At 32.4% G+C, this 26914-nt stretch overlaps 1 protein-coding gene across 1 annotated transcript in view; it reads right to left on the bottom strand.

Moving 5' to 3' along the window:
• The window catches only part of LOC145283690 (uncharacterized), an 80875-nt gene that overhangs the window by 36829 nt on the left and 17132 nt on the right, over positions 1 to 26914 (bottom strand). Inside the window, exons 3-5 of the mRNA XM_080132716.1 lie at positions 22962 to 23328; positions 15005 to 15079; positions 513 to 656 (exon numbers count right to left, since the gene is read on the bottom strand). Coding sequence (XP_079988842.1) covers positions 513 to 656; positions 15005 to 15079; positions 22962 to 23328 — 586 coding nt within the window. The remainder of the gene's footprint in view (positions 1 to 512; positions 657 to 15004; positions 15080 to 22961; positions 23329 to 26914) is intronic.

Here is a 26914-nt window from a genome sequence, read left to right as displayed (position 1 = left end):
TCTTAATTCCTATTTCAGTCATTAAATTATTTAGAATGAAATAGGTTTCAACATTTACATCCCAACAGCTTAATGTTTTAGTAAAAGAATAATATTAAAAACAGTAAGCTGTTGCAAATGAAACGCAAAATGAAGACTACACCTAAAAAATATAGTCACCATTTCTATACTCTATTCTATAGTTTAAAGAAACTAGCTAAGGAAAAACGATGACTCAAATTCATAATTTTCTGTTTAAAGGTCATTTCAAAATAAGTCTTAAGAGTGATGCTGAAACCAATTTCATTCTAAATAATTTAGGTGACTGAAATAGGAATTAAAATAAGCTACAAGAACATTGAAACAGGGTTTTTTTTTTTTCATGTTTAAAAAGAAAATTAAACAACTGGAAAAAGATTGTAGAAAAAAAAAAAAAAAGAAAAGAAAACCTCAGGAATTTAATTAAACACAGATTAAGAAAATCTTTAAAACTCCAAAAAGAAGAAAAAGAATATTGTTTTTTTTTTACTGACCACCAAAATTGGGTTCTGCATCAAATGAATAATTTGTTGGTCCAAAAATAGAATGATTTTCCTCCTCTTTGTAATTTAACTGTGGTTGTTTAGCACCAACTCCGTTTGAGGCCGAAGTCTGACCGCCACTGTTCGTTATTCCATCTGATGAGAAAAGAGAAATTAAAATAGACAATTTTCTGTACCAAAATGTTTCAAAAACACAGAACAATCATCCAAAGAGAAATGAAACCAAATGAAGTGGATGGAGGAAGTTCAGTTAAAAAAAAAAAAAAAAAAAAAAAATTATAGAGAGAGAGAGAAAAAAAGGCGAGGCAAACCTAATTAAGTTGGACACTTTTTCTTCTTACTCCCACAACTTTGACTTTCTTCACTCCAAATTGATTAAATAAATAAATAAAATAACAAGTGTTAGTTTTTTTTTGTTTTTTTTCTTTTAAAATTAACATTTAGGATAAAGAGTCAAGACTCACAGTGGGAAGTATGAAGTCCGATTCCAAAGTTATAAATACAAAAACATATGGGTTTTTATTTAAGTAGTGATAACCAACTTCCTTAGGATGAAGAAGGCACATGTTGTTGATAGGGAGAGCCTGCCGCCTGCTTGCTTGCCTTTTTTTTTTTTTTCTTTCTCCCATTCTTTCTATACTCCCCCACACACACATGCAAAAAAAAAAAACAAACAAACAACAACACTGCAGTGCCTCAACAGTGTTTCGCTGTGTTGCTGGTGTTAGATACAAAAATTACCTCATTCTGGGATTCTGATATGTTTTCTTACTCTTTGAAGAGTAAGTAAGTTACATACCCCCTCTCAATAACACTTTAAATATCCCTTTTTACTAGTCTGAAGAAAGCATAGTTAGAGATATGACTGGTTTTTAACTCCAGCTCCCCTCCAATCAGCACTGGATTGGGAGAGGGGGCAAAAATTTACATTGCTTCACTGCTTCAGTCTAAAAAAATGTCTCCTTTACCGAAGACTGAAAAGATAAAGTACAGCATAACAGACATTTTTCTTCCATTCAATTGTCTTTCACCGCTGCATTTCTATTTATAAGAAATTCTGATTAAAACTTTTAAGGAGTTCCCTCGCCCCCCCCCCCGGGTTACTAACAAAGAGCCTCCTCCCCCATCTCATTTTTAAAAATATGATTTGTCTTTTTTTTTTTTAATTTAAGAATGTATCATATCTCCACTTTATAATAGAAGCCAATGTGTATTCATTTGTATATAAATAAATATAACTCCGGATGGAACCTGGCACAGGTTTTTCACACCAAATAGCAAATAGAGAAATCCCCCTGCCACCTTAAATTTGGAAAAAAAAAAAAAAAAAAAAAAACCTTGAACTATAAGCTTTTCAAACACAGATTATATATATATATATATATATATATATATATATATATATATAAGTGAACATGTCTGTGTGTGCGTACATTTCTCTACGCAATAACTCTGTCAATTTTTAGTCTACAGACTCGAAATTTGATATACAGAGTACTGAGATTTGGAAAAATCGATGTGATCGGTTTTTGGCCAGAAATTGGGTTGTTAAGGGGTCAAAGTTCAACGATTTGACCTTTGAGAACTCTACAAAACTCCAACAATTTTGGGTCCATGCACTTGAAATTTTAGATATAGGTTCCTTGGACATGGATTTTACTTAATAACTTGATTTGAGCCCAAAACAATACATTTTAAGGAGTCATAATAGGGGTCAAAGTTTTTAAAAAATTGACCTCTGCGGTCTCTTCGAAATTACTCAGACAATTTCTGGTCTAAATATTTGAAATTTTACATAAAGGGTATTCAGAGATAGGACAAGCTTTTTCATCAGTTTGAGTCGAAAATTTTTAGTTACCAATATATAAATGTATGTATGTATGTCTGTTTGCATGTCTGCCTTAAACTTTCAATAGCGGCGACGGATTTTACCAAGATCAGTATCATTTTAAAGTTCGACCTTTCATACGACACATATCGAAAAATTGGCTAAAAACATTAATATCTTTCCCTTCAACTAGGCACTTTTCTACGGGGGGGGGGGGGGTCACTTTTTTCACCGATATTTTTGAAAGTTATCCTCTCCTTTAGATTGTCTAGCCTTAATTTTAAAAAATGTCGCTTCCGGTTTGGCGGCGGTCGTAACAGCATAAACGTTACGTTTTACCCCGTTCTTTTCCTCCTTTGGAGTACGGGTTCGAGCCAGCCTTCCTACTACCACTCTTTTTTTTTTTTTTTTTTTTTTTACTCAACATACACATCCAAACACCCGGGTAACGCCGGTCTGAAATGCTAGTATATATATATATATATATATATATAAGTTTAGTTCTTGCTCTGTCATTGAAATATTTATTTGAACAAAATATAAAAAATATTACACAATGAATAAATTAGGCACAAGGCCAATCAAATATTAAAAGCCTACTTTTCTATTTAAAAATTATTAAAATGAACTTCTTAATATGCTCAGTTATGAATATGTAAGCGACTTCAGGAAAGTTAATTTGCATATTCCTTTGAAAAACAAGCGTTCATTGATTATTCAGTTTTCATGGTTTCCTATTAGATGGTTGGTTTCATTTAACTATTACGCTTAATTTTTTTTATGCATAATTTCTATATCATAACATAATTGCATAGAATTTAGGATGAAAATGTTCTAGCACACATATTTTTTTATATATGTATATATACATATAAAAGTGATCTTGTCTGTATGTGTGTAAAAAGTGTCTTTACTAAACTTCTTTCTGAATATTTGATAGACTTGAAACTTTATATATAGGGTATTTAAACCTAGGGACACTTTCAATTTGTAAAAATAGCTGTTAAAGGGCCAAAATTGAAAAAAAGAAAAAACAGTTGACCTTGGCAAAAGTAAATCGATTATCTTCTGAGCATGTGTGCATATACATTTTTAGCTAGAAGTCGCTTAATTTTAGCCTTTTTTTTTAGTCCACCTGGTGATAGCCCAAACAGTAACAACTATGACTAGAGTACTGAATATTTTGGTTTCGATTCCAGCTGATAGCACTAAAGTCATTTTTTAAAAACTTTTGAAATCATTACCATGTATATTGGGTAGAATATAATAATCAATTGAGAATTTGCTCTATAATAATAAATACGAAATTTACATGAATTAAAATATCATATTTAAGCATATTTTATGACCAAGCAACACTGAGCAGCCTGCAAGTATATATATATATATATATATATATATAGCCAGTAGAGTTTAGTTTCCTAGAAGTACATCCAATGAAACAACATGTGTCTACCAAAATAGTGCTCAATGAGTGAACAGAGCAGGTATATTAATTTTATTTATACAAACATTAATGGCTACATATGTGCATACATGTTTCTGTAATCACCCACGTTGGGGGATTACGTCTTCAGGCCAAGAATTACCTTCAAAAGTGACATTTCCACCAAATACATTTTTCTATTTCGTTTATCAAGTTAAAATACAACCTGGGTGGGAGTCAAAAAAAAAAAAAAAAAAAAAAAAAAAAACGGTAAAAGGATGAGTGAGGTCTTTGAAGATAATAAACATCTTTTTTCTTTTCCCCTTCCCCCATCCAACCTAACTTTTGGCTTTTTATGGCATAGGGTACTTGAGAGTTTAGTTTTCTTGTCTTAGAGTCTGTAAGTTAATAACCTTAGCTATGGTCAACCAAGTACTGACCGGTGCCTTTTAATCTACCTCCACCCATACATACATGCAACACACATATAACACACACATACACAGACACCGCCAACACACACACACACATTAATACATATATTCAAAAGCGAATCCATGCTGAACGCTCTTTGTTTTATTTACTGAAACTAGACAATAATTCTGAAACTACGTAGAAATAAAGTAAAAATTACATTAAGGTAAATAAAACAAAACAAAAACAAAAATAAAAAATAAATAAATAAGAATAAAAATAAAAATAAAATTAAATTAAAACAAATAAACCAACAAAATATGAATAAATATAAAACCTGAAAGTCATCTAAACCCCACATGTACCTATATGCGTGTATCAATACACTTATAAATGTCTACATTTATCTACATCCGCGCATATATACACACACACACATTACAGACATACATACAGAGACAAATAATAGTATTTTTCTTTACTTATGTAGCGTGGTAACCTCTTCCTATATGCAATATTATGCTACCCGACTACAGACGGGTGTGTATATATATATATATATATATATATATATATATATATACACATACATATACACACACACACACACACACACATATATATATACATACATAAATATATATATATATATATATACATATAAACACACACACAACAGACATACACACATACATACATATATATACATACCCACACATACATACATATATAACATATATATAAACAACATTCGGACATCCATACATTTTTGTAATCTATATTGTTACAACAATTCTATACGAGGCAGCCTATTCTAATAGTTCAGAAATATACATGTATATACATACATCTACATACAATAGACACAGAGATACATCCACATACAAACATACACACAGATATATAGATACAGAGATATATATATATAAACATACAAACATACATGCATACATAAAATACACTTATACATACAAACTCCCACAAATATAGACATATACATATATACATGTACCGTGCCACCAAATGATACATCTAAAGTAGAAACAGACATGAACACATTTACTATATAAATTCACTTTTTCTATCAAATTCCACACGTCTAGTTATGTTTCATGGCCCCATCCGCTTGTTACACTTTCCTAAGTTGTAGGTTTTTACCGTAAAAATTGACACTACGTAAAAATTTATATTGAATTCAGCATGAAGTTCATAGGGTTATCCTCATATTTAACAAACATTCTTTCCATGGTAAGGCAGATATACATAAGATGTATCACGATACAATAATAATATATAATAACATATGACAGAAATCAGAGTATTTAGGTTATACAAACCGAGTATATAAGCTTATATATTGTAGTACTTACCTTCATCTTTGCTTATTCACTCTAATACCCTTATTCCCTTCTCTTCCATTCACCCTTCATTCCTTACTTTCTTTCATCTATTTTTTTTTTTTTTTTTTTTTTGATATTAATAAATTATTTTTCCTACCCGGGTATATAAAGATCATGTATCCATACATGCACACACCCAAAAATATCCATATGCATACATTATTACGAGCTTCACTCAAGACGATCTATTACTCATTTGGTTCAAATATACCTTCATACAGGTACTTATTTCGGCTAGTAATACCATAACTGCTCTATGAAGTAGAATATTAAGTGACTTACGTAACCAATACGGGTATGATTATAGTTGCGACCTCACTTATCCTCTTTGTGGGGGGGTTATTTGATGGGGGTTGGTTGTACTTATAGCAGTTCCAGTCTCCTAATTTAGAGTTCCTTAAGTGCGTGTATTCTGAAATGTTTGCAGGATATAGCAGTTGCTTGTTTAATATTCAATAATTTTTCTCTGTCTTTAAACCTAGTTATCTCAAAGTTTTTCTGATAAGCATAATAGACATGGTGAGTTCAATGAGTGGCAAGTATTGGCCCTCCTAATAATCTTCCATTCTATACTAGGTGTTTTATTTTCTCTAACTAATTTCCAGTAATATAACGATAAGGAAGTGTCCTTTTCATATGTTTGATTATTCATCGAGCGTGTATGTCCATAGAATCTATTTTTGAAAGTCATTTGGGTACTCCCTATGTAGAATCTTTCGTCCCTTGGGTTCTCCACCGGGAATATCCTTGCTTGGTATACCACCGATGAGGTCAGACATTCATTTTTTATTGGGCATTCCTCAGGCTTTTTACAGTTACATTTATTCACCGCAGTGTTTGCACTAGTATTCTCCCCTTCTCTATTAGTCGTCTTTAAAATTCTTCCATTATGCTTTTTTATAATCCTTTCCAAATTATCACTACAACTATAACTTAATTTTAATGTATTTTTAATAAATATTCTATGTAATATATTATTTGGTGGGAAATGCTTATTAATAAGTTGTAAAAATTTTGCACCAAGTTTTGTTTTCAACATAATGTTAAAGGGGGGTGTGAACCAAATAATTTTCCTACCACGATTTCTAGATCCATTTGTGCTAGTGTTATTTACTTTATATTTTATCTCTATGTCCTTATACCCACTATTTTTAAGTGCTGTATTATAAATAGCTTTGCAATCATTGAAAGTTACTTCATTAGATGAATTGTTACTTATTCTACTTTCAATAGATAACGGTATATGTTTGATGGTGGATGGTTAGACTGCGGGTGTATATAAATAGGATTAGCATTATCCTTCATATATGGTTTATAAGTATTCAAATCCAGATCTAAAGTAACGTCAAGGAAATCAACCTGTTTTAAGTTAGCATCAACTTCTACTTTTAGGCCAAAATTTTTCATGTCCTTATGGATTGCTCTCCTAATCTGATCGCATTTAACACTTGTAGCATTCTTCACTATTATCAGCCCATCATCACGATATAGGCCCATGTCCCTTCTATCAATAATATTATCTTTCGTTAAATTATGAATGATATAAAGTCCAACAAGATCTGTTGCCTCTGCAGAGTCCAGCGATCCCATTGATACCCCGAAAAAATTGTTTTGCCCATTTTTTGCCCATTGTTCCCCGTTATAGACAAGGACAGTTGTGCGGCATTTCACAAGCGTGCAGTTCTAAGAAAGAAGCTTTGTTCATGGAATCCGCGTTTTGATTTAGGCACAGATATAGAGTGGGGGAAATTTTTCACAGTGGATTCAGCTAGACGGGTGTTTTTCGTGAAAGATTGGCGAGGGGGGGGACCAGAGATTGGAGTTCAGAGGAGCACCTGCCATGGAAATAACAATAAAACAAGGATAGGCTCGCAACGTCTCTTCTGTAGGAAAGAGGTTGCAGGGTAGAGAAAAGGGCATCCCCCACCAAGCCACGAAGTCTATTTTGTACTCTGTCAAGGCAGGATAGGCTGTTTTTAGCAGCTCCTACCCAGATATGGCAACAGTATTCCATCCTTGGACGTACTTGGCTTTTATATAGATAGAGAATTGCATCAGTAGCGAGATATCTTCTGGAGCGGTAGAAGGATCCCACCATCTTTCCAGTGACCTTGGCAACAGACTTGATGTATGTGTTCCATTTCAGATCAGGAGTAAAGGTCAAACCCAGAAGCTTGTCAAAACAAGGGGCCTCACCCAGACGAGAGCCATCCATCACAATTGATGCCAGATGGGGATCAGAGCGTTGATGATGTAAGGATAGGAGTTTGGTTTTGGATGCATTAAAAATGTAACCAGCCACATCTTCCCCCACTGAACCACGCGCTCGAGATCAGAGGAGAGAGAATCAGAGATAACTTTGTCATTTACAGCTTTGATGTGTTGCTGTAGATGGCCGTGTCATCAGCATAGATGTCAACGAATGATTTAAGTATGTGTTTAGGAAGGTCATTGATGTAGATCAGGAAGAGAGTTGGGCCTAGGATTGACCCCTGAGGGACTCCAGCATTTATATTGCAGGCCTCCGATTTTTGTCCATCTACCACTACTCTTATGAGCCTATCGGAGAGAAATGATTTAATGATTGAGAAAACATTTCCAGTTATACCGTAGCTGGAAATCTTGTGAAGTAGACCCTTATGCCATACCTTGTCGAAGGCCTTTGATATGTCAAGAGCAATTGCCCTAGAAAGGAAGCCTTTGTTAAGAAATTCACTAATCCTGTGGGATATAACCGTCAGCACATCTGCGGTAGATCTTGCAGAGCGGAAACCATATTGTGTGTCACTAAGAAGGTTATTCCTTCTGAGGTGGTTGACTATTTCTCTATTTAATATGGATTCCAGCAACTTACTCATAACACAGAGGAGACTTATTGGTCTGTACTGAGAGGGAGATGACTTATCACCTGAATTCTTAAATACAGGGCAAACTGATGAGGTCTTCCAAGGAGTCGGAAAGCACTTCTCCTTAAGGCAGCGCTTAAATAGTTTCGTAAGTATGGGAGCAAGTTCTTGTTGAAGCTTTTTTAACAACCTGAACTAATGGAAACGTGCAAGATGGCGAAGAGCGTGTGCGGCAAAAAGTTGAAATTTAAAGGAGAACTGAGGTGCAACATGACATTTGGTGGTCAGGCATGCAAGTCCAAAGTGTACGTGGTACCAGGAAGGAACACAAGTCTTTTTGGAGTGGATTGGTTTGTCCTGTTTAACTTATGGGAACGACCAGTTAATTCTTTTTGCAATAGGTTGAACACAGAGAAATCGAACCAAGTGGGAGGCTTCCTGGACAATGTAAAAGCTGAATTCCCAAGAGTTTTTGCCAAAGGACTTGGACACTGTGTGAAAATAGAAGCCAAATTTGAAGTGAAGAAAGATACCACCCCGGTGTTTAAATCTAAAAGAAATGTACCTTTTTCATCGATGGACGCAATTGAGAAGGAGTTGGAGAGACTTCAACAGTTAGATGCCATTGAAAAGTTGACCATACAGATTGGGCCAGCCCGACTGTCTATGTGAAGAAAATCAGAGTTTGTGCTAATTTCTCAATGGGCCTGAATGATTGTATAATGGACCACAATTATCTCCTTCCATCGGCAGAAGATCTATTCTCAAAACTAAACGGAGGAAAAATTTTTTCCAAGATAGACCTCTCGGACACATACTTGCAAATCAAGGGCAATGATGAATGCTCAAAGTACCTGTGAATTAACACGCATAAGGGTATCTTCAAGCTAAAGAGGCTTCCTTTCGGCTTAGAGGTCACCCCTTTCAACAGATAATGGATATGATGCTTGCAGGGTTGGAATTTGCAATGGCATACCTTGACGATGTCTTGATAAAGAGCAGTAATTTGCAAGAGCACAAGAAGCACACCAGAGAAGTACTTAAGAGAATAGAGGTGTTTGGTTTCAGATTGAGTCCGGAGAAATGCGATCAAATACCTGGGTCAAATAATTGACGAAGATGGATGAAGGCCAGATCCACAACGGACCGAAGCAATAAAAAAAATGCCTGCCCCAGACTCAGTACCAAAACTATAGTCATTTTTGGGATTAGTACAATATTATGCGATATACATCCCTAATATGCATAATTTGAAAGCTACTCTTAATGAGCTACTAAAAAAAGCAGTAGATGGAATTGGACAAAGGAATGTGGATCTGGTTTCCAGAAAATTAAGAAATGTCTGTCAGATCTGGCATTAGTGCATTTCGATCCAGAAAAGGAGATGGTACTAGCAACGGACGCCAGTGATTACGGAGTTGGTGCTGCATTACTCCATAAGTATGAGGATGCAACAACAAAAGCAATCGCTCACGCATCAAGAACTTTGATTGCAGCTGAGATTGAAAAGGAGGCTCTCTCGATAATATTTGGAGTCAAAAAGTTTAACCGTTTTCTCCATGGACAGAACTTCATATTACAGATGGATCATAAACCGTTAATCACGATATTTGGATCAAAGAAAGGCATCCCTACGCATACCGCAAATCGACTACAGCGATAGGCTGTAACTCTCTTAAACTGATAGTTTAAGATGGAGCATGTGTCATCAAAAAAGCTAAGACACGTGGATGCACTGTCAAGGTTGATTCCAAAAAGAAATTAAAGTTTCGAAGAGACGGTAATTGCAGTTCTTAAAGATGAAAGCGAATGCTCAAATTCAATGTGCAATATGATCCGTGAACTCCTGGTAACTCTAGAAGAGATTAAAAGAGAAGATTCAAAAGACGTTTTCATAAAGATGAAAAATCAAGTAGGACGGACGGAAAGAAATAAAAAGATAGGACAAATTACGCCTTTTTCCATTTGCGAAGATGTACTCATATGCTGATAGAATCGTAATTCCACAGGTATTACAAAGAAAAATGCTAAAGGAATTTCACACAGGTCATCCTGGCATTTCAAGGATGAAATCCCTAATTAGAGGTTACGTGTATTGGCCTGGTATTGATAAAGAGGTGGAAAACTGCGTCAAAGCGTGCAAAGGATGTCAGTTAGCAACCCGAGATCCCCCGGTAAAAATGACCCCGTGGCCAAAGACGAACTTGCCCTGGTCACATCTGCATATTGATTATGCCGGACCCTTAAATGTTTTTTTTTTTACTTAATTATAGTGGACTCTTTCTCCAAATGGCCGGAGATATTCAAGATCAGACATACAACATCAAGGAACACTAAGTGCACTTGACGAAATTTTCAGCCGGTTTGGTGTACCAAAGACCATAGTGAGTGACAATGGTACAGCATTCACAGGTTACGAATTTAAAGAATTCTGCAACTCACTGGATATACAGCACATCACAACACTTCTTTACCATCCTAGATCGAATGGGTTGGCAGAGAAATTTGTGGACACATGTAAGCGAGCATTAAAGAAAAACATGAACATTGACACAGATGAGCGAACAATACAAACATTTCTAGCGATCTACAGAGTAACCCCAAATCCAAACAATGATGTAAATTCATCCCCTGCAGAACGTATGTTTGTCAGAAAAATCAGATCTATTTTCAATAGACTCCTACCGGATAAAAAGAAAGTTGCTAGAAAAGAAAACTTTAATGTAAAGTGCTATCCCCCAGGAGATACAATTCAATATAACCTAATAAAATAAATAATTCTGAAATGACGAACACAACAACTTCATAAAAGGTAACACAGAACAGGTTTATTAAGGAGAATGTGATATGTTCCTGGTCAAAAGCTGGTGCTATTGCGGTAGTTATTCCAGTGGAATCGTCGATACCAGTAGAAATAACACCGAGGTGAAGAGAGAGAGAGCAAAGAAAAAGGGGTCCATTCCGTTTGGTGTCTCTCTCCGTAAGGACGAGTTCTTATTCCTCAAATCGGATGCTGGTCGAATTCCTTAGGGGATAGGACGGATCAATGCGCCGTACCCCTGATTGGTCAGTATGTGGCCAAATAGCACAGGGGAGAGGCATTGATTCATTAAAAGAAAAAAACTTTCATTTGCTTCTGTTACATAACTACGTATCGAACCGGATACAAAACAGGATATAAAAGAGCTACCATTTTAAGGTGGAGGCATCTTGTCTTGTTTTGCAGTCTTGCGTCGGACACTCTACAAGTGTACTCCAGTTAACCAAGCTTCCCAGTGACGAGCGCTTAGCTCTCACACGCTAAGTTCCTTTTTCTTTACCTTCATTTACATTTATCTAACTTCAAAAACAAGTAGCCATTTTGTATTTGCATTATTACAAAGTACTAATAAACCTTCTTTTGTTACGCATCCCACTCGGCGTATTTTGTCATATTATTATATACCGTTGAAACCGGATATAACGATTTTAAATAGTCTTTGATATTGTTTCCTTCCCCATTATGTTCATTTTTTAAAAATTTTGTTCCTTATTTTATTGAAAACCAGCAAGATCCATATACTAGCATTGCCCAGGAAAATTGAGGAACTAATGAAACTCCTGCTTCCATCTTTAAACCCTATAAAATTCTTTTAAGCAATTTTTAAAATTTCTATTCGTACTAATTATTGTGTCATTTAATTCATAACAATTATTATTATTTAATATTAGTTATCAAATTACTTATTTAATGAATCGATAATTAATAGTAAATATATATATTAGTTACTGCCAGCCAGTGTCTGGTTGGTACAGATCAGAATTCTAATAAGTTAGTTATCGCCAGCTAATGTATGGAAGACGGATATCAAAATAATAAATTATCGCCAGCCAGTCTTTGGTCAGTGCCGATCACAATACTAACAAGTTATTTATTGCCATCCAGTGTCTGGTGGGTGCAGATTACAATATGAACAAGTTAGTTATTGCTAGCCAGTGTTTGGTTGGTGCAGATTACAATACTTATGTTAATTATCGCTCGTCAATGTTTGGTCAGTGCAAACTACAATATTAATAAGTTAGTTATCGCCAGCCAATTCAATTTTATTCGATTTCAAAAAGAGGGCTACCACATTATCATATGCTTATAATGCTGTGAGATCAAGATAAGATCAGAACAGTTCAACAAATTGATGCAGTTGTGTCAGCAGAGATCTCAGGACCTGAAGATCCAAAGCTTTGTGATTTAGTTAAGGTTTTAATGGTACATGGTCCAACCTCATTGTAATTGTTTGATTATGTGATAAGTTTCTTACTGATGTGTGTTTTTAACATTTTCACCTACCATGGAATTTCCACAGGTTCTGTTAGCTATTATTTAATATTAGTAATAAATTAGTTAATTAATCAACAATAATTAATGCTAAATATATATATATTTTTATTTTATCAATTTTATATCTATATCTGTTATTATTATGGCATGTTTTCTTTGTTTCAGCTCGTGTGACTCATTAGCCTAGTGGTCTCAATTGTTTTCATAACTCATTGTAATAGAGTTTCCTATTCCAGTAGGTTTTTTCTTTGTGGAATTCTCTTTCTGCTGACTGTTTTCTTCGTACCTATAGTCTTCTTTTCAAGACCAAGATCAAAAGGCATCCTCTGTCTTTGCGATAATTATCTTTTGTTCTTGTTATCTCTTTTCATCTAGTGGCTTCATGCCTTGTCCAGCGATTTCCATAAAACCAAATGCATTATTTGCATTCAAATAATTGAAAAAGTTTAGTCGAGTTTATAAATACTTTTGAAAGTGTCCAAATACTCCCCTCCCCCCTTCCCAATGTAACTTATTCAATTACAGTGACAAACTTATTTATAAAGATTTTGATATGATAGAAATAAATCTTAAACTTTGGGACAAATCTGATTTTGATATTTTTAAAATGCACAAGGTGAAAACAAAAGCGCAATGTTATGATGACTCTGGACTGAAAGGTAATTAGAAACCAACGCCCACTAATTTCACAAACTGCAACTTTTCATCATGCAGAGAAGTAGAGTAATCTGTGATGGAAGGAACATACATTTGTTTTCAGGAACTTTCAGCCGACTTTTAGGTGCTTTACTGTCTTCTGCCCACTCACTTGACCTAAATCCTATTAAGCACATATGGGATATGTTGTGTGTGCGTGTGTGTGCGTGTGCATGTATATATATTATACTTAAGTTAGAAGGGGAGGATCCCAGCTGAGTGTTCAATTATTGAGGAAATAATTAAAAAAACAAAACAAAAAAAATAGAAGTATAATATTCATATAAGATCAGGACAGCATTGGTAACAATCCAAACAAAGAGCCTCTTATGCTAGACTCTCATCAATCCCTTTTTCTGTCAGTCTCAAAAAAAAAAAAAAAAGTGGCTATAGGTCTCATTTATTTAGATTTGAAACCAACCAATTGTGTTAATATTGTCCTGATCTTCTGTAACATACACACAAAGTTAGGTATCTGTATGTGTTTATATACTCGCAAATACTCCCTCCTAAACTAATTACCTGATCATTATGAATTCTGAAACACAGCTGCAAGCTGTCAGAGTCGGTAATGTGGGATATTAACTTTAATTTACTTTTATGCAAACGGCCAAAGAGGGTGTGAAAGTCCTTCATTAAAATTCAGATACCTCCAATTTTTGTAAAATTTTAACTGTAGGTATTAGGCATTAATTGATAAATATTCCCAAATTTCATTTTTTTTTTTTTTAGAATATTTTAAAGGGCTTATAATATGGGCATCATATCCCATTTAAAAATTTAAATATTTCAGATTTGCATTGAATTTGATCCATAGACATTAGGCATCAATTAAATAAGATTCCATGAATTTCTATTTCTTTTTAAGACTCAAGTTTAAGCCTTAAATTTTAGACATCTTCTAAAATCAAAATCATGTAATGGATTTTAATCAACATTTGGATAAGGATTCTAAACATAAAGTTTAGTATCATTGTATCAGCAAACTTAAGTGAAATTGAGCCTGGTCAGTATTAGATGAGAATACCGGGCTTTGCATGTTACACCTAGCTATATATAGTATCACCAACCCACAGTGCCTAGCATAACAACTGTAGCACAATCCCCAAATGACATACACCAATAACGTGGAAAGAAACCATGGAAGGGTTCCCCCTCTCTAGAAGTGACCAAGAAACTTAATAATTATGATGATGAATATAATAATTATGTAATATGACAGATGAAAATAGATTTTTTTAAAAGCAGTATCATTATCATCATTGTTATTGTTGCCAATTGAAAAAAACAGCACAGTTGAAGAAAAAAAAAAAAAAAAACATCCTCCATCATAGTTTATAGGTAAATAGAATTGTGAGTCATTTTTTGTCTATATTGGGAATAATGGCAATGGCATTTGTTATTAAATTATTCATATGAACTTTCAACCCTAGAATTTGTGGATTATATTATACTTGTTTTGTTATTATAATTGATTATACTTTTGTCAGTAATTAAATAAATAATAAAAAAAGAAGTTACTTTGATCAACAAATGAAGAAACAAATTTTGTACTGACCATCAAAAGGCCAACGTCCAGCTGTTGTGACAAATGGTTCACTTATATCAGAAACAATTGGACTTTCAAACTGACCTGCAATCATAAAACAAATAGTTAAAAATAATATTAATCTTTACAAATCTGAATAAAAACAATGAACAAATGTTTCACGATTTAGAATATTTATATTTTAATTTGTTTTTTTCTTAATTTCATTTGTGATATCTATTTTTCTATTCCAATTTTTTATTATTCCAAAAATGTGCACAATCCAAAGATTTTTTCCTTTTTCATAAAAGAAATCTTTATTTTTCACATAAACGAAAAAAAAAAAAAGAGGTTCAAAAGTAAAGTGTTTTGTCTTTTTTGCAATAAACAGTTACCACTTATCAAAACATACAGCCATTCAAGGATAAGAGTTTGTTATATTGTGAGTTTCGATACAAGCAAAATAATAATTCAATGTGGAATAATTATACGAACCAGGGTTAGGGTAACATAATTACATTTACTGTACAAATAGTATAAAATAAGTTTAGATTCAAATGAAGTGTGTGTGTGTGTATATATATATATATATATATATATATATATATATATATATGTCTGTTGGTAAATATAGAAGGGGATTCTGCTGACAATGCATGTAGAGGTCTTTTCTTCTTTCTGCCTGTGTATTAAACTCTCTTCATTTTTCTATCTTTCTTTCCATCATCGTTTCAAAACTAGCTAACCATTGTTAGCATTAGAGGGTTGCTAGGTTTGCCCATCATAACAGAGTTAATGAGATGGAATGATTGTGTGTTGAAAGACGAAGAATATTATGAGATGATGGAAAATGATTAATAAAATTAACTAAGTTTTATTACTTACTAGCGGGGGTACCCGGCGTTGCCCGAGTGTTTGTTTCCGGGACGGGGGGGGGGAGTTTTAAAAAATGTTATGGTAGGTAAGTAGGAAGGATCAAACCCGGAGTCATGAGTAAAAGTAGGAAAATAAAGTGTGAAAAAAAAAACAAAAAAACATCTGCAACGTTAACAGTTCGGCCACCAAGAGAAAAGTCCATTCCAGTTGTTTAGGAAAAAAAAAAAAAAAAAAAAAAAAACCCACTACGGTAGGTCGGCGCGAACGTGAAAATATAATGTGAATTGTCCAGCACGCTAACCACTACGCCACAGAGCACTGCAGCTTAGTTTAGTGATTTTAAATAACTTCACATGAAAGAACTACGATGCCAAACCGGTATTCTCTTCTCAACTGTTCCTTGTGAACGATCCCCAAACGGTGTTAAGTGGTGGCAGGGGGAGGAGGAATTTATTAGAGAGAAAATATTTTACCACTTCCATTGATCTTAACCGATTTTGGCCGTGACTTCTCAGCAGAAAAAGTATAGAAATCTAAGATTATCGAGGAATTTGAGAAATAATAAGCCTATAACACACCTCAGATATTGTTCTGCCGTTTGTGCATATTATATTTGCATGAAATATCTTGATTTTTAATCCTATTAATGCCAAAATCAGACGGGAAAAAATGAGTTCATTTTATTTATATAGAAGATGTGAAAAGCTTCATGACAGGAACCTGTTGACATTTAAAGGTGTTGGATTTAAAGGTGATCATGTTGTAGAAAAACAGTTGTGGCAATGTATTCCAAAAATGAAAGCAATTTTGAAGGAGCTCTGTTTAAAGATATTCCACCTGATATTAGAAAGGCAAGTTTAATTTTTGTATTGTGGTAGAAAAACTATTTATGGCTGTAAATGTCTTAAAAGGAGAAACCAGAGATTGGAGCTCAGTTGAACACCTTCCATGAAAAAGAGACAAAATCAATCCACCAATTTGTACTGCTATAGACAGAGATGATCTTTAGAATAAGGTCAAGTGAAACAGACATTTACATTTTGACTGCTGAGCTTCTGTGGTAAAGACGTTCTTGGCAACTCAGTTTTACAAGTCATTTTACTAATTCCATGCACAAATGAAATTTCTGTTGATAAAACAGCACACTTTTTCAAGAAATTACATTTCAAAAAGTGAAATTTATTTTACTGACTGACAATTCTTTTTACGGTGAGGAAACAGAATATTGTTTTAAGGAGTTTTTTCCTTTCTTAATAGTAATTATTACTTCAAAAGAAGTATCATTAACAATAAATCATACAGATTTATGTAGAAAGTACTATGGAATTGCCACAAGATCTTGTAGAAATAAAATAAAACAAATGCATGTGCATTTCTCACATCAATGTAACTTTGATAATTGCACACTTAATTATATTTTTATTTAGTACTAGCAGGACTACTTGGCATTGCCTAGGGCCATAAGAAATCAATAGAAGTTAGATATCTCACTGCCGATGCAATTCTCTTTCTGCATATGAGTCAAGTACATCCTAAAATGGAGTATTGTTGCCACATCTTGGTAGGAGCTACTCAGTACACCCTACCTTGCCTTGATAGAGTTCAAAACCGGTTTTGAAACCTAGTAGGTGATGCCCTTTTAACTTCCCTACAACCTATTTCCCCACAGAAGAGATGTTGCAAGCCTGTCTCTGCTCTATAATTATTTTCATGCCAAGTGCCCGTCTCCACAATCTATGATCCCCCTTGCTAAACTTTCAAAAAACATTCTACTAGCTATAACCACTATCAACAATTTTCCTGCACTCTCTATCTGTGGCCAATTCTAAACGCAGATTCCATAAACAAAGCTTCTTTCTTAGAAACTGCATGTTGTACACTGTTTCATTGGCTTGCTTCTTAGCCGATTACAATATGGTAGCCTTCAAGCCCAATGTAAACAAGTTCTTGTTAAGCCATCTCTTTAACAAATCCAAATTTTACCCAATCTATGCCATTAACGATTACTAAACCACCACCTTACATTCATTAACCCTTATCTTTGAGTGGCCTTAGTAAATGGTGACTCCCTTGTATAAAAAAAAAAAAAAGAAAAGGTGGTGCATGTAACATCTTTATATTAAAATTATTTTCTCCCCCAATCTAACCATCCTTATATCTTTATCTTGTTCCCTTAGTAATTAATCTTTACAATTTTTGAGCTGGGACAATGCTGAATAGAATAAATGATCCCCAGTAAATTCCTAATTTCTTCCACCCCACTTCATGTTAACATATCAAGAAGGTACTTAATATTAATAAAGCCAATAGTAATAACTGATTATTAATTAAAATAGAAAATTCAACAGTGCAAAATTAAAATTTTAAAAATCCGATTTTTTTAAATCTCCAACAAACAAAAAAAGTAAACAAACAAACAAACAAAACAAAACAAATATGCAACAACTTAATGTTACCAAAGGCAAGATGAGTTACTCTTCTACCAACCTGGATGGATGAGTTTTTTTCTTTTAAATTATTTTTTTTTTACTTCAATACAAAAGTATGATCAAGTTTTAAGTTAGAATGAAAAAATAATGGTGGCCTTATGACAGTTGTGTGAAGGCTCAATAATCACTCAAAAATAAAAAAAAATTAAACAGAAACACACCAAACTGTCACCAATCGGTTCAATGTTAAACTGAACTCTCTATTTTTTTTTTTTATTACCAGTACTTCTGTTTAACTTCAGATTTTTGTGTCATTGTCAAGGCTCCATGTAACTGGTTTAAAGCTACCATCATGTTTTGAATTCAACAGATTTTACATATTTTTGTATTGAACTAAAAATCACTTTAATTTAAAACACACGCAAAGAAAGAAACAAAAAAAACTTATTTCTCCTAACAAACTCCCTGGATATATGGTACTAAGTGAAACTAACCTCCACTCCTCCATCTCCTTTAACTACTATGCATGGTTATCTCCCACTCTACTGCAAGGACTCAGACAGAAATATGCACGGATTTGGAGTCTATATCCGACCCCCCCCCCCCCCGACTAGACAATCAAAACCAGAATCAGATGACCAGGCCTCCATGTGCTTTAGACTTAACCTACAACATAGCGCTAGCTACTTATATTTTCTCTACCGTACTCCCTAGACACAGGACTATGCTCTATTAACCAAGTCTCTGACAGCATAGATACAGTACTCTATTAATACTAGCATGCAAGTACATGTATTTGAGGACTTATGTCTACCACAATAATTGGCTTGGTTTCTCTACTTACACAGACACAGCTGGTAGCATAACATATAGCTTCTCTATATCTCATTCTATACTTCATCTATTCTGTCTTTGGTCAGTAAAGAAATCCTTGTAGACCGAAGGAATTAAAAAACAAATTGGTCTAATTCAGAATGCCCATTTTTTTGAGAGCTGTTTTTTTTCACCACATTAAAAACTGACCTTGTATCTTGTAGGAACGTAAGAAAATAGGGACAAGCTTTATGATTATCAGACTCAAAACAAAGAGTTAAAAGATTTTGGAGAGATTGGTAGAATTTAAAATGAGTGCGTTGTTGTACTAAGGATGGTTTTACTTGGCCTTTTTCTGTCATTAGAATCATGAAGCGCAAACAGTTCTTTGTTTTCTATTCCTTTAGATCACAAACTATTTTGGCATAACAAATGAATAACATGAATCTTAGCTCTAGAATCATTCAAATTTTGATAAAAATCAATTACACGATTTCAAAATTTAAAAAAAATATCTAAAATTTAAGACTTAAGTTTAAATATTTTTTGTTTAGAAGCTCAAGACTGATTGACTCAGGCATAAAACTTACCTTCTAGCTTGCCCAATCAGACGCCATCTCTCAAGCGAGCTGAGCACGGGACTAAATAGATGAAAAAGTTAAATCAAACTTTCCACTCACTTTTTTCTCTCTTCCGTATTTGAATACAGAACTAACAGCACATGTGCAACAGTGCCCCACTGGGGGGGGGGTGCTGTTGGCACTAAAAAGAGGACTAAAATTCATCGCAACTTAACAAACACACACACCCACTTAAACATTTTTTCAATCTTTCTAATAATATAAAAAGCAATGAACACTCTTTAATAACTTAATTAAGAAAATATAATTCATATAATTAAGCAGAGAAGTTTTGATACAATATTTCAGACCTATGCAATGCATGGCACTAAAATTGTCGACATCAGAACTCTCCCTTGCTCTACAAGAACTCTTAATATTCACAAACATTAACCTTTCCATAGCTGATAGGGTCTTGAAAAAAAATTGAGATTTAGGGAATCTGACTTAGTATGTAATGACTATTGATTAAATTTAATGCAAATTTGAAATATTTTAGGTTTTCAGATAGGAGGTTTTGACCATATTATGCTCTCTAAATTTCTTTAAACACTGCAAAAGAACTGAAATTTTAGAAACATTTAATAATTGACGTCAAATAACTAGTTAAAATTTCACAAAAAAAATCAGAGGAAACTGAATTTTCATAAATGACAAAACTAAATTAAACTAAATATAACCCAAATAATATCACCCTCCTACGTCTAAGAGTTGTGTTCCAAAAGTCATAATGATTAGTTAATTAGCTTTTAAGTGAATCCTATACCTACAAATATATAAGCATATGAATAAAGTTGTGAGTTATATAAGGTTTGTTACATAAGGTTTTTTTTCCCCCCATAAACTTTGATAATGTAAGATACATGCTAAAATATAAATTAGTTCTGGGATTGAATTAATTTAAATATATTCTAGTTTAATTATTTTAATCAGCCATAATTTATAATGAACTAAAAACGTTACATCTCTCTCTCTCTCAGCTATACATTTCTCTTAACTACTCTCACTTGATATCGATTCTAAAATTTCTTAAGTGGCTCTTTATTTTCAATGCCATTATCTAATTTATATACATGTGTCTGTACACACTAAACACATATGTAAACTATATGCCAAAATAATAAGTCTCTTTACATTAATAATAATAAAGAAATCTCAAACTATCCCCCCCCACTTCACCCAAATAAAAAAATATATATATATACAAGGCACCAGCCTTGGCCAATATCACAGAAAATGGTCATGAAGGGTCAAGGAAGATGGAAAAATTGAGGAGAGAGAGCACTAACCAAATCTCCACTGGAAACGTGCGGTGAGTACTGGGACCTTCAGAAGGCTTATTGAAGCACAAATTCCAGAGAAAACCAACGGTTGTTGCCAGTGAGAAATCAATGGCATGAGGTTGTTGTGATTATGAAAAATTATTTGCAAGGGTTATCAAATGAGATAGTGAATAACGGAAATCTGAGAAGATTTGTTGTCACTCAGATTCTAGGGAACACCACTGGTTATGGTCTGTAAGCAATCACTGATTATGATTTGTATGAAATCTCTTAGTAAATAATATTTATAATAAGTATAAATACACAAGTAAAGAGATTTATTATTAGTTATGCAAGACGAATGTCTTAAGATATGTCACAATTTATGAAATTGTGAATTAAAGTAGAATAAAAATGACAATGGTAATTAAAGTAGAATAAAAATGACAATGGTAATTAAAGTAGAATAAAAATGACAATGGTAATTAAAGTAGAATAAAAATGACAATGGTAATTAAAGTAGAATAAAAATGACAATGGTAATTAAAGTAGAATAAAAATGACAATGGTAATTAAAGTAGAATAAAAATGACAATGGTAATTAAAGTAGAATAAAAATGACAATGGTAATTAAAGTAGAATAAAAATGACAATGGTAATTAAAGTAGAATAAAAATGACAATGGTAATTAAAGTAGAATAAAAATGACAATGGTAATTAAAGTAGAATAAAAATGACAATGGTAATTAAAGTAGAATAAAAATGACAATGGTAATTAAAGTAGAATAAAAATGACAATGGTAATTAAAGTAGAATAAAAATGACAATGGTAATTAAAGTAGAATAAAAATGACAATGGTAATTAAAGTAGAATAAAAATGACAATGGTAATTAAAGTAGAATAAAAATGACAATGGTAATTAAAGTAGAATAAAAATGACAATGGTAATTAAAGTAGAATAAAAATGACAATGGTAATTAAAGTAGAATAAAAATGACAATGGTAATTAAAGTAGAATAAAAATGACAATGGTAATTAAAGTAGAATAAAAATAACAATGGTAATTAAAGTAGAATAAAAATAACAATGGTAATTAAAGTAGAATAAAAATGACAATGGTAATTAAAGTAGAATAAAAATGACAATGGTAATTAAAGTAGAATAAAAATGACAATGGTAATTAAAGTAGAATAAAAATAACAATGGTAATTAAAGTAGAATAAAAATAACAATGGTAATTAAAGTAGAATAAAAATAACAATGGTAATTAAAGTAGAATAAAAATAACAATGGTAATTAAAGTAGAATAAAAATAACAATGGTAATTAAAGTAGAATAAAAATGACAATGGTAATTAAAGTAGAATAAAAATAACAATGGTAATTAAAGTAGAATAAAAATGACAATGGTAATTAAAGTAGAATAAAAATGACAATGGTAATTAAAGTAGAATAAAAATGACAATGGTAATTAAAGTAGAATAAAAATAACAATGGTAATTAAAGTAGAATAAAAATAACAATGGTAATTAAAGTAGAATAAAAATAACAATGGTAATTAAAGTAGAATAAAAATAACAATGGTAATTAAAGTAGAATAAAAATAACAATGGTAATTAAAGTAGAATAAAAATAACAATGGTAATTAAAGTAGAATAAAAATAACAATGGTAATTAAAGTAGAATAAAAATAACAATGGTAATTAAAGTAGAATAAAAATAACAATGGTAATTAAAGTAGAATAAAAATAACAATGGTAATGGTTGTAACCCAATGGATCACAAGTATGTCTAGTTTTATCTCAAATTGATTTTTTTTTTCAAAGTAAAATCAAATTTGAAACTGATTAGCTAAAAAGCATAGGAAGAAAATCATATATATATATATATATATATATATATATATATATATATATATAAAGAAGACCTTTCAACTTTCTAATAAAACTTTTTGGTTAATTTATATATTTCACATAAAGATTTTTACCAATTTTATGTTGAATAACCCCAGCGGTGGATGAGGACAGATTCTCTGTATCAGAGAATCTCTTTGAATTATTTTCTCCGACAAAACTTTGATTTTGCTTCTCTCCCAAAAGTTCCAAAGCTGTCTTAAAGCCTTGCAAAAACTTATGCAACGTAACAGCAACTGCTTCGTTCTTTGTCTTCTCTGGGTTTGTACGCATCATCTTATCAAGACGCTTATATTTCCGCAGCAAAGTTTTATCGCTCTCTATTCGACGCCGTAACTCTTTCACAAATTCTTCGGTGGTTTCATTCTTGAGAATTGGTTCAATAATTGCTAACAACGAGACATTCTGGAAGATACGATTCTCAACTTCCTCTTCTGAAATCTGAAATTTACAAAATAAAATAATTTTTTTTTAATATAAAAGGTAAAAGAAATATAAAATCATCTACTCAACATCGTCCGAGTAGAAAATTTAGAAGATTAAAAGTAAAAGCTAATTTTAAAAAAAAAAAAATTTTTTTTTTTTTTTAAATCGAATTTAGATAAAAATGGCACAAGTGACTAAATAAGCAAAAGATTTTCTGCCTGTTTCTGCTTCCCCAACTGTACTAACCTGTAAACGTTTAAATGTAATGTGAACAGACATCTCACTGCTCAACTCCCTATAGTTCCCTCTTAGACACAATCTCAAATCCCTATGTTCTAAGTGACAATATGCCTTGTTTGGGGTGAAAAAGAATTATATACATATATATATATATATATATATATATATATATATATATATATATATATGAGCAAACAGTTAATGAAATATGTTAAAAACACTTTGAAATGAGTTAAAAATATATTTCATCTGAAAAGGAAACACTAGATAAATGGACTATCCATTTATCTAGTGTTTCCTTTTCAGATTAAATATGTTTTTAACTCATTTCAAAGTGTTTTTTAACATATTTCATTAACTGTTTGCGCATATTATAAGCTCTATTTCCTATTTGGTATTATTGAGCTTTTATATCTGGCTGAGATAATTTTATAAATATTAATTCTTTAATATTTATAATTTACTTTAATTTTACCATCTTGGATCATTTTGGTAAATTCAATTGTAATTTTCATTATATATATATATATATATATATATATATATATATATGAGCAAACAGTTAATAAAATATGTTAAAAAACACTTTGAAACGAGTTAAAAACATATTTAATCTGAAAAGGAAACACTAGATAAATGGATAGTCCTTAATCCGCAGAGTTTCGAAGAAATACTCTCCTTCTCATCAGAGGGTAGGAATTAGCAAAATGCAGGATCGGATTTTGCATGCAGAAGTATTTGATGAAACAACAAGTAAGTCAAAGATCTTACTTGAAAACAAAATACGTTGAGCAGAGGGAATATGGTAAAGAAAAAGGTGATTACACATGAATGGATAGTCTGGTGGAAGATAAAAAATCCAGTGACGGTAAAATCCAAATGTAAAACTTCAAGAAAGTTAAAAGAATTTCCATTTGTACAAGTAAAATCCAAAGACATCCCATAATTGGAAGAAGATGGTCCATAATAATCCAAAGGCATATATATATATATATACATACATATATATTGTGTTGGCAACTAAGTTCAACGGCTTTTTTTTTTTTTTTTTTTTTTTTTTTTTTAATTCGTTTAATTTAATATATTAAAGTTTGTAAAATAAATAAAATTATACCGGCTCTATACTCTGGCTTTGTGCCAATTTTCCTTATTTATCAACTTATGTAATCATTACCATGTACCATGAAAATCTTGTTGATTTTTCTTCAGGAACAGGATAAATCAGGACTTGATAATAACATTCTCCCACATTATGACATTAGCTAATTGGCTATAGTTTGCAGGAATGATTGAATATTTTAAATTAAAGCAAATTCAGCTGACATGAGGAGGGTGATAACCTGATGGTGAGGATCTAAGCTATTTTTGGATTATCTGGTTATGGCTGTCATGACATAAATTACCATTTGTTCCATGGATAGTAGTTACTTACCCTTCAATAAAGCAGGTTTCCATACTTTTCAGATGTGTTCCTTGCAAGCTGCACATGCTCTTGCGTTGTCTCATTACTTTACTAACATGGTGGCAGCAGTAAGATAAAAACATTTTTTAAATGAACACAGAATGTTACAGTGGACTTGAACAAAGTACAGTTAAGTTACTTTGAAATCTGGCAGCATCTTTGTTACTGGCCATTGCGAAATGCGAATCCCATGTACATTTATAATAAACAAAGGACGCCATATTAAAAACTTGGTGAATAAAACTGTAACTAACCCATTTTCTTTTTTTCAAGACTTTGTATTTCCCAAACAATAATAACAATGATGTCGAACCACATAAGAATCAAATGTCAACTTTAGTGGAATCCCTCAAAGTTTTCAAACAACAGGGAGTTGTCCTTTTCTGTGTAACGCATTTCCGAAGACAGGCAAGTCGACCATATCCTATTATCCAGAAAGGATGGTTTAAGGCAGTATAACTCGACGGTCATTTAAAAACGAAGTTGATAGGTGCAATGGGAGAAGTTTTGAGAACAAATAGAACCACAAATGAACTTTTGAATTGCACACTTCTACTTGCAAAATTATGTGCAGAAAGAATCCTAAAACATTAATGATTTTCTAGCGAGATGCAAGCTGCAAGGACAAAAATGCAAGTTCAGAGACGAGTGTGAGATGAAAGACCGAGTAATCAACCAAAGCATTGCTGAAACAAAATATGAAGAAACATGACGGCCAAATAAATGTAATAAAACACAAACTGATGAACACACGATGGAAAAATATTCACATACATGTACATATGTTGTTTATTATTCATAATTTCATTAAATTACTTTTTTTTTTTTAATTTACAAAAAATAAGTTTGTTGTTTAATTAAATATTTCAGAAGTCTTTTTTTATTATCTCCCTTGTTTGATCTGCTGCCTTTCTTTGTAGACCCACGTGATAAATGTGGATGTATCCATCAGAATGGAAACTGCCAAACTTGAGGCATCAACAAATACCCATCTTTGATGTGATTGCATCAGAAAGGTTGTTTACGAAAATCAGGAATAATAAAGGTTCAAGAAAGGAATTTTGGGTAAGCATTCATTAATATTTATTAACATTAATATTAAACAGGTGATGTTAAGATGTCTGATTATCAAGGATAACCATGAATCTTTCTTCCAGTTAAAAAGAATCTTATCACATTAAATATTCATCCAATAACACTGTACAAATTAATTTTCTTAAAACCTTCATGCCAGACCCTGTCAAAAGCTTTGGATATATCAAGCACTACTGTCCTAGTTTCACCTGCCTTATCCAGTGTATGATATACGCATCCAGAGATGAACATTAGAATATCCACAGAAGAAGGGATAGTTTAGATCTGTACTGTTATTCAGAAAGAAGTTTAGAATTTTTGAGGTGGCAGACTATCACTAGATTGATTAATGATTAAAAGATTTTAGCAAAGAGCAGGAGGAGACTTATGATGATTTTGTGTCACTTCTGTCATCAGAGTTCTTGAAAACTGGTACCACAAAAACAATATTCCAACTATCAGGGAATTTAGAGATTCAAAACTGTGACTACAGTTATTGCAGTCCAGTGCCTTTACTGTCAGGCTACAAAACCTCGTCAAATTTACAGGGACAGTGCAATAGCACATAACGATATATATTATCTTTCAATTTTTCTCTCATGACCTTTAACAGCAATTGTTTATAGCTTCTGATCATAAAAAGTTATATTCTAATGTTTTCTAATTTGATAAGCCTCAGTGCAATTCATTCATGCACTGATTACACTACAGATATGTTAAGACATATCTTTATAGAAAATCATATTTGTGCTGTATTTTTTTTTTATTACAAGGTTTGCAGTTTTCAAGAAAAAAAAATCACTGTAGATGTAATGATCAACTTTC

This window comes from Euprymna scolopes, chromosome 8 (assembly GCF_053919585.1).
Source record: "Euprymna scolopes isolate OS-2025 chromosome 8, ASM5391958v1, whole genome shotgun sequence".
Taxonomy (NCBI): Eukaryota; Metazoa; Mollusca; class Cephalopoda; order Sepiida; family Sepiolidae; genus Euprymna; species Euprymna scolopes.
The sequence above is the reverse complement of the archived record's forward strand: the minus strand, read 5'-3'. Positions and strand labels throughout refer to the sequence as shown.